Below are 10,148 nucleotides of genomic sequence, written 5' to 3' on the forward strand. Positions count from 1 at the left end.
GAACTGAACAACCAGCTTCTAAAAAGCAGCAAGGTATTTGCACAAACTCTTCATATCAGACACATTACACAACAGCCTGACAGACACCATCAGCTAGAAGCTTTTCTGTTCAGATGGGCCTAAACATCTTGTCTGGGTCAGAGAATTATCATCTCCTTTTCTGTCTCAAATACCAAGAAAAAAGCCTAAAGGGAAAAAAACCCCACAAAATCAAACAACACAAAACCCCACCAAATAAACAAACAAAAAAACCCAATGAAAACAAACATCACCCCAGCCTCCAACACACTGACTTTTCCCCAGGACACATAGCTAGACACTTCCACAACATGATCCATTCCCAAACACATTTCAGAGCTGAAAAAGCAAAATAATAGTAATCTTTTACCAGACAGAGGAGAGGAAAAATTCTAGTTTTCCACTTTTCTGAAGAAGGTGACAGAACACTGATAAAACTTCACAGATCAGTTCACCATCTAATGCTCATCTGTGAGCACTAGAGGCAGAAGGTACAGACAGCTATGCCCTTCACGGGCAATCCATGGCGTATTTGTGCAGTTATACACTGAACTTTGGGTCAACATTTTGGAAGACCATTTCAATACCTAGCTCTTCACTGTACAATAGCAGGCTACTGACAACAAAGCTTTAAGATATATCTCCAAATTCCTCAAGACACACCTAATACTGCCTCATTTGGAGCACTGACCATTATGGTCTCTGCACGTAAGAGCTCTACAAACTAAGATAAAGTAGTTCTTCTGGCCAAATAATCAATATAGTGACTTTTATTCTAAGGGTGAAAGTTCTTTAGTGGGTTTAGTCAGACAGTTTGCTTTTACAGAACCAAGAACCACAATGAAGCAGCAAAATTTACTGGTCTCCAATGACAGCAGGAAAACTAATTTCTTCCATTTTTTGAAACCCAGTTTTAATAGCTCCGTTGCCAGAGACAAGATTATGAGTATCTATACTGCACTTATTATCCTGTAGCTGCCACAGAAACATAATAGCAAAGAGGTTTTAAGCATAAACAAAAAAGCCTAAAAAATTTCCCAGGTTCTGTCCTGCATTAAAGCAGCAGAGAAAATTTGTACTGCTTCACCTCCTTTTCCATTAGGTTGCAATATTGGGTAGAATAATGGAAAAGACTTACAAGTCTACAATAGCTAGAGAAGCATACCATCACATTTTTTGCAAGTCTGAAAAACAAGAATTATTTCTGACCCTGAAGAATGGCAATCTCTCCTTTCAGGAGCCACACACAGGATTTCCTTTACCTGGATTTTAAAGTGTCTAGTAATTCAATATGAAGGAACAACAGAAGTTACAAAGCTGTGGAGTTTTATGGGGAATTATAAGAGAGAATTAGGTTGTGAGCTGTAAAACCTGCCTGCAGAGGCACATGGCAGCACAAAGAGGCTTGTCTCCACCGGACCCTGGGGGGAGAAAGTGTCACACGGCAGAGCCCTACGGAGAGGAGCCTGCCGAGAGCTGAGCTGAAGGACGAGTGAATGGCGAGTGATCTTCCCATCAAAGGAAGTGTGCTGCTGATGTGGCAACACGGGATAAGTCATGCCACATAAGGAAAGAAAAGTGTATAAAACCAACTCACTCCTTTGAATAAACAATTCAGATTCCCTGCCGGTCTGGGTCTGAGATTCAATCGCTGACAGAGCTTCATTTTTTTTCCTCTTCATTTAAGTGTTCCTATAAGCTGTGCCAAGTTAAGATTCTTTGGAATTTCAACACATCAAAGAAAACCCCTGTCACACTCACTTTTAAATTCAGTTCTGCTTTCCTAGAAAGCCAGACTTATGCAATCATGCTGGAAGCAAGAAAATAGGTATCTCATCTTGCCTTTCTCACACTGTTTCTATATTGCCTAGCAAAACAGTCCTAAGAAAGAAAAAAACAGTTATACTTGTGAGAGCATAGCACTGGAACACAAATTCAACACAGTTTTTCAGAATGTCATTTCAGAACAACAGTGATACAAAGACAGAAGTTCAAGACTTGGGTCCAACTGCATTATACAGACTTCCTGCTTAGAACAGGAAACTGTGAACAATGTCATATTTTATCTCATGCTCGATAAATCACATTTGTTTTTTCCTCTATTTGAGAGTATTAGACTCATTCTGTATTGTAAATTGAACTTTCAAAGACCAGTCTCAGCTGACGTAGACATGCAGTGTTAGATGCCTTCAGTTCAATGCTGCAAGCATTTAGGAGAATGTCCTACATGGCAAAACCCAAACTCATTAAATCAGTTCTGTGTGTTATTCTCACAGCATTCATTTCAGTTAAAACAATCTGGCTGCAAACATTTGTTCCTTCTGTCTGACTCTCCTCAATATTTACTCCAGCCTTTTTTTTTTTTTTTTCCTTAATATTATTCAAAGGAGAATTGGCTTTCCTAAAATATCCACTCCAGATGGCTCTATGTTTATAAAAAGCTGGCATTATATACTGAAGCTAAATAACCAAATTACTGACTAGTACTGGAAAGCTTCATGGCTAAAGCACTGATGGTCTTTGTAAGTTATAAGGCAAAACAAATGCAGAAGAAAGTACAATTAGCCCTCTATTCTTTATTCCTTTTTTCCCTTAAAACACTTTCAGAGAGGTACTAAACTAGCCAATACATTCCAACAGTGTCTTGAACAAGTTCAAAAATATGGAAATACAAATTAAGAAGGTTAAAAACAAATGTAATGGGCATGTGTATATATGTATTTATACAAAATAACCCAGAACTAAAGGCTATAAAGCTTCTGTTGGAATGATTACATCAGGTAATCAATGAAGAGGAGACGACTGTATTCAAAGCAGACTGTCAGCTGACTCACTCAACATGTAGTAATAGGGAAAATGCTAGAATTGAGATGTAACATTCAGAACCATCTTATACACATAATATATTCCAAATATTACACCTCCTTTCCTGAATAGTTAATGTTCCTACACCTGTAATTGACAGCTACAATAACCCATGTTAGGATAGTTGAAAACCAACACCAAAGTAGCCACTGATTTATGAAGCTTTAGAAACCTTCTGTCTACTAACAGATTACTTATCAAAACTTTCACATATCTTTTTCTAAAGCATGCAATACCATCAGAGATACAACCATGCACCAGTGAAATCATAGGACTGGTCCCATGTGCCAGTTTATTACTTTTTCATTAAAACAAAAGTATGAAGAAGAAAATATTTGCAATATAATCTGAATTATCTCTTTATAACAGAAAAAAAGACTGGGACAGCTTATGCATGATTACTAAGTAGAAAACAAGAAAGTAACTTAAGTCATGCATTTCCACACAAACAGATATGAACATTTTGAGTCACAAAATGGTAAAGACTATTACTATCAGCAAAACATGTTAGTGACCAGCTAAACACTCCCACATTATACACTGACAGTACACACCACTGAAAAACTTATAAACAAACTTAACTAACAACATTTTTCACAAGAAAAAAACCTGTACAACACTATCAAACTACTTATAAGGTTTCAACCCTCCCTCTCAGAAAAGCACATTTCTTTCAGTCCAAGGGCAAAAGGGTTTGTGCAGGCATGCTAGAAGAAAATGGCCATTACCAGCAAAGAGGTCTTCTCTGTCACCATCCAGCATAATTTCTGCTGGCTTTGGACCATTGGAGTTTGTGCTGAGGTCTTCTGCTGGAAGACTTGCTGGCTCTGGAGATGAAGGACTTGACTGTTTAAAAAAAAAAGAAAAAGTGAAATAATTGGAAGAGAACCAGTTACCATGTGTCAGTATATAAGAATTATTGCAACATTCTTTCATTGCAAAGAAGCAAAAAAACATGGACAGAAAGGAAACTTGTCAGCTATTTCCATCTCCCACTCCTAGCACAGCAACAATGAATAAAAGATACGACCTAGTCAACAGCTCTTTTAATTTCTTTGTTTAAGAGAAAAAACAGTCAACAGTTTCTTCAGGTTTAATTAATATGAAACAAAAGCTGCTATAGAATTATCTAGAATAAGTTTATTAGTAATGCCAAATGTAATTTGATTAGGAAGTTCCTCCTGGAAGGGCTTGGATTTAAATCTGGATTTGTACATAGCCAAAAATCAATAAAGAAATCTCCAAGTGCTCTATGACTGAAAAGAATGCATTAATGCCATCCAAATAATTCAAGGCTGCTTGAAGCTGTAAGAAATTTTGATAGCTTTGCAACAGGATTACTGCCACAGAGGATCAGACTGTACTGTATGGAAGCTAGGCTTGCCACAGATACAATTTTTTAATTCACTGAAGACTGAACTTGCCCTGTTGAAGACACTCAGGAAAACTAAAGCAATATTGAAGCTGGACCACCAAATGAATAGCTTGCTTACAAAATAAATACACACATAATTGAAGATCAGTGCTTCAGTTAAAAAAATCTTTCTTGAGTAAGTATCAACTCTGTTTACTGCTGTAGTACTAGAGTATTTGCAAAACTCACTTCTTGCAACTACATCCAGGATAGCTAGCTAAGGAGTTTTCAACAACAGCATATTTACTCATGGATGCAGGCATGTATTAAAAAGATACTAGATATTTAAGGCTATACTTCAAAGAAACCAGCAGGCTAGAAAAGATTTTTAAAAAAGACTGAAAATTACTGGAAAGTCACTGAAAAAGTCTGTCCAGATTGTATTTTCACATTCATAAATGTAGCAGAGGCAAGAGTCCTAACAGAGAGGCCTTCCTTATAACTGGCTTTCTTGCCTTCTTCCCCTCACTTTATGTACTGAGCATGATTCAGATGGTCTGGAATATACCTTTGGTCAGCTCAGGTCACCTGTCCCAGCTGCGTCTCCTCCCAACCTCCCATGCATCCTCAATTCCCTCACCAGTGTGGCAGCACAAAAAGCACAAAAGGCCTTGGTAAGCCCTGCTCAGCAAAACAAAAACATCTCTGTGTTATCAACCCTGTGTTCAGCACAAATCCAAAACAGAGTCTCGTGCTAACAACTGTGAAGAAAATTAACTCTACCCCAGCCAAAATCAGCAGAACCAGACTTTGGTTGCAACAAGGAACTGATCCATTCAAATGACAGAAGAGATCGTATCTCCTTCCTTTTGCCAAAAGCTGCCACTCTCTGAAAAGCCCACATACAACATGGGGAAACCAGAAATAAAACAAAGCAATGAATAACAAAAGGAGCAGTCTCTGAAACTCTTGGTTGGATATTGCCCTAGAGCCTGCAAAGAACATCAAAGAAGAAATGCTTAGAAACTGTACATAGGAAGTAGTTTCTAACCTTGCAAGGAACAAATTCACTAGTCACATGAACTCTTCTTATCTTCTATTAAACAAATGCCAAAATGACCCCACAGGAAACAGAGTGCTCTGGACTAATAAAGGTATGTATGTCCACTCTGTGAAGACCCTGGGAAGTATCATAAGGAGATAACACTCCTTTCAGTTGTATTACAAGACTTGCAATAATTTACATTAAATGAGCTAGGAGATGCAAGAAAATCACAGCACCTGATATGCTTCAATATTTTACAACTGACAGTATATATGTGTTACACATAATAGCCAAAGGTTTTAAGCCATTTCAGAATTCAGAAGTAGCATATTTCAGAAGAAATGGTCTGTTTCTCCCGCCAATGCTGTGTAGAGATGCAAGTTCAAGACCTTGTACTCCAACTAGAACAGAAGAGCATGGAAATGCTTGATTTCCAAATGCTTGAGGTTCAAGAAGTTTAAAGTTTTATCAGCAGAAGTAGTTCTTCACTGAAACATCATAGGTACTCATTCCAAACCAGTTTTGCTGCTATTCAGCTTTGAACAGCAATCGACTTACATTTTGACAGCCTGGAGGTTCATGACACAGTGGGAGTCCCATGCTGCCACAGATGCAGAATGCACACATAGGTTTGTGTTTGTCAAGTCACTGCCATGAAAAAGAGCCCTAATACAGCCAGTAACAGGGAACAAAAGCCTTCCTGAACCCTTGTAGCACATCAGCAGAGAGCTTTCTGCTTTACCACTTAATTATGCTCTTGATTAATGAATGGTGGAAAAGAGCCCTTGGAGAATGCTCACACCTCCAAACTATTCCTTCAGTCTATCTTCTCAGTTTTATCAGAGGTAGTTATTTTGGTTACTAATGGTTATTTTTGGTGGTACCTGGCTTCCAATCACAACATTAAATTCTATCAGACACAATATTCACTTTAAACACTTAAACCTGATCAACCCATGGCAAACAGCTGCATGCCTAAAGTTACAAGTTAACCAAAGGTCAATACAGAGTTATATCCACTTTGAAGAAAGAAACAGATTCCTCTAGGACTGGCTATAAATACATGCCACCAAGTCTCTGTTACTGAGCTGGGAAAGATCCTGTCCAATCGCACTGTTAAAGAAAGCCAGTATTTCTGCACTAGATACCAGGCTTCACAGCTGTAGTTAGCAGAGCAGTTACCAGCAGTGTTCTCCAAATTCCGTATGAGAATACAAGCAAAATGCAAGGACTCAGACCTTATGGGCACCTCAGAAATCTGAAAAGCAAAGCTGACCAGAGGGATATCCCATACCTTGTAAAAATGTGCTCAGCAAAGCTATGGGGAAGAAGAAGGACAGAGAGGATGTTTGGAGTTACAGCATTTGTCTAAGTCACCATTACACTCCTGTCTTCCTGAAGATGGCTAAGCATGGGCCTGCCCACAGAAGGGGTGAATAAATTCATTATATTGCTTGCATATGCAACTTTTACTATACCCATTAAATTCTCTTCATCTCTGTCCACTGGTCCTCTAATTTTTACCCTTCCAGTTCTTTACCATGCCAAGGTGAGCCATGAATGCCAGATGGAAATAAACTTCAACAAGCTGACAGGTGAATAAGGTATCTACTGGTCTATTAATCTCTCTGTGGCTCTTTGGTCCTGTTAAACACCTGTGTTCTCAGACAAGATAAATTAAGAATGGGGTTAAATATATTCACAAATGGTTGTGACTTTATAAGAAAAGAACAGTGTGTAGAAGCTTCTTAAAAACTGTTCACGGTCTGAATACTGCATCAGCTTAAGAGTTTTGCAATGAAGTATAGTTTCTTCTCTTTGAAATGGACATAGTCCTAAGGGAACTATGAAAACCCAGCAAGGCACAGCCCTGATGTATCAAAAACTAGAGTCAATAATTTCTAACAATCTGATTATTTTGCACAGCCAGTGGGTCATAAAGTGCTATTCAGCCTCTCAAAAACCAAAAAAGCACCCATGCATGAATACAACATATTAAGCTATTTCAGTTACAGTCTTCTATGGATCTGACAGGACCTCAACTTTGTGTTTTATCTCTACAAAGTACAGCTAAAATGGCCAGTGAAAGTGGCTGTCAAAGGAGGTAGTAGCTAGTGCAGTGAAAATCTCTGTATCAGACAAGAAATGGAGATGAAACTAACAAAAACCTCATGGCCTAGACAGAGACAGACAGCATAGCTGTTCAGAAACTTTAAACTTACTTGATGTCAAGGATTCACAAAATGTCACAAACACATCAATTTCCCGAAATGTACACAGCTGTGAAATTTCTGAACAAGTCCTGAGCTGAAAGTTTGGTGCAGCCTCCAATAACCAAGATAGTCAAGGGCCAGGACATCCAGATATGTAGGATAGTCAGGATCCTGCCTCGTCTTCCTTGAAAACAAGTTTCTGGTAAGACGCCCATGGGCCCATTCCAACTTACAATGTCAATAACAAGCTCAATTTTCTGTTCTTTTATTGTTCATTAAATTTGAAGGAAATAACCAAGTATTTTACAGCTCTGACTGATGAAGAAACAAGGAAAAGATCTTGCACTTTCTGCTGGCTGAAATTATAGCTCCAGATATTTGGACATCCTCCCTTCTCTTAATAGTAGGGTACCCCCCAAACTAGTTCTGCTTGCATGAACCCCTCCTAGCTTCCCTCAGTCAAAACACAGTGGGCTGACCAAAGGTGGCCATCATAATATTCTAGTTGTTCAGGTTAACCCAGCTCATTGTCTGAAATGGGGTTACAGGAGCTCATAGATCACAGCGTGGGCAGAGAGAATAGACTCAATGGTAGGACAGTATCATTTGCAGCAGAAAGAAAGATGACACAAGCAGCCACACTGGAATGAACTTCCACATACTTCCATTACAGCCTGGATTTAACATCAAGCACATTTTCCGTAGAATTACATCAACTAATCTTGGATACAGACTTAGCTTTCTGCAAAGGTATAGTACAGTAGTGAAGGACTTAGTGTTTTCCTCTCAGATATTCCAGTGGGATCTTTAGTGCTTTCTCTGTAATGGCCACTGTTCAACTGAATGGATACCATTAAAGCCATCTGGACTTCTGTAGCTATCTAGTGTTTTGCCTTATGTGCAAAAACCAAATGCATATTGCAGATCTTTGACATAAACTGATCAACTGGCAATGAAATTATTACACACCCTGCCCTAAATAAATTATAAATAAATAGAGTCCTTGATAAATTACCACATCTACTGCTCACTGATTGTTTTCAAGTTCCTCCACGTATTTTTCCATTAAAAAAAAAAAAACAAAACCAAAACGCCAACAAACAGGAGTAAGGGAATACAAATACTGTGTGAAGGAGTAGGTGGCATCCTTGGTTCCTGTGGTCACATGGCACCTGCTTCACGAAAGACAGACTGGCAATATAGAAATAAGGGAGAAGTTTAGGGAAAATGAAATTAGAAATGGTACAACATAAATGAGGAAGGTGACAGAGACCCAGACTGGTGCATGAAGGAGGAAGAAGGCAGAAACAGTGAAAAGAGAGTAACAGTGAAAATGCCATTTTTTCAGAAAATCTAACATATATCTTATCATACATGTCATCAAATTTGACTTTCATACAGTTGTTTGGGGTCCCTTCTAAAGGGAGCAGAGGACACAGAGAGCAAATTAGCAGTTTGTTGATTAAACTTTTAACAGGGAGTGATTCTTCTCATAATGCACAGCTAACTTCCAGAACTTCTTGCTGTGCAAACCATGCACACTCTTTAAAAAAACAACCCAACAACAACAACAAAAAAAACAACCGACCAAAACCCTGTTAATATCCATGCACTTGAAATTTTAGCAAGTAGATAAGTCTACCTAGGCCTCAGGAAGGCCTTGAGCTACAAAAACCTGATACCTAGGAGAGCATTGTATATGCCAATCAGCAGATATACATAACAACCAGCAATATTATTCACATGGAATTCACCACTGAATATCACTGTAAATGCAATTTTGGCTTAAACTATCTACATGATTCATCCTGGCTGTTCTCACTAATGAAAGCTACTCTGGCAGCTAAAGAGAAACCTCTTGAGCAACCATGAATTTAAAAAGCAGTTGTCCAGACTCACAATACAGTTGGCACAATGAAAACAAAATAATCATTCTCATTCTACTACTCATAGGCACTGTGGATATCTGACAAGGAAATGAGCATCCCATCAGCTGAGGCAAGTTGCTGCCCAACCTGATTCCCAGTTCATAGGTGTTCTAAGATGACAGAAAGGAAGAGTTCTCATTCTCTGCCACACAGCAAATTTTCAAGTCCTAAAATGTGTTTCCACTGTACCCCAGAAATCCCAGGTGTTACAGCTCAGTGAGCTCTTTCTAATGTTTTATTTTCTACAATTAAGAGAGCTCAGTTCAAGACATTAACTTTTTTACAACATGCACAAAGAAAGTTAAAACTCCATCTTATCTTTTCTTCACATCAGAGAATTCAACTTGAAATAAAAAATGTTCTCCATTTGAAGCCACTGAAGTAACTAAGCCTTTCCGTATTTAAGCACTACATGCTTCCCATTTATAACGTACACTGAATGCATATTTTGCCAAAAGAAACTTAGCGTGTGTTTTCTAAATGGAGACTTTGTTAATATGGAAGCTATTTGAAAGACCTATTACAAACCATACAGATTTTCCACTGCACAATCAAATTATAGGCAGGAAAGGCTCAGCACACATTTTGTGAACTGCAAAGAGAAAGCAAGATAAAATAGGAAGGGACTGAAATTAATCATGCTAAACACAAATGGACAGCTCCAAGATAAACCAGTTGGGAATCCTTTCAAAGTACCAAAGCCTTCATGTAAGTTGGCTTTGGAC

The 10,148-nt window shown here is 38.4% G+C and overlaps 1 protein-coding gene across 2 annotated transcripts in view; it reads right to left on the reverse strand.

Moving 5' to 3' along the window:
* SNX2 (sorting nexin 2) overlaps positions 1-10,148 on the reverse strand; it is a 32,644-nt gene that overhangs the window by 20,637 nt on the left and 1,859 nt on the right. For both annotated transcript variants that reach the window (XM_048291312.1, XM_048291311.1), the window contains exon 2: positions 3,612-3,729. In XM_048291312.1, the coding sequence (XP_048147269.1) occupies positions 3,612-3,729 (118 nt within the window). The remainder of the gene's footprint in view (positions 1-3,611; positions 3,730-10,148) is intronic.

The sequence above is a fragment of the Corvus hawaiiensis genome, chromosome Z (assembly GCF_020740725.1).
Source record: "Corvus hawaiiensis isolate bCorHaw1 chromosome Z, bCorHaw1.pri.cur, whole genome shotgun sequence".
NCBI classification, from domain to species: Eukaryota; Metazoa; Chordata; class Aves; order Passeriformes; family Corvidae; genus Corvus; species Corvus hawaiiensis.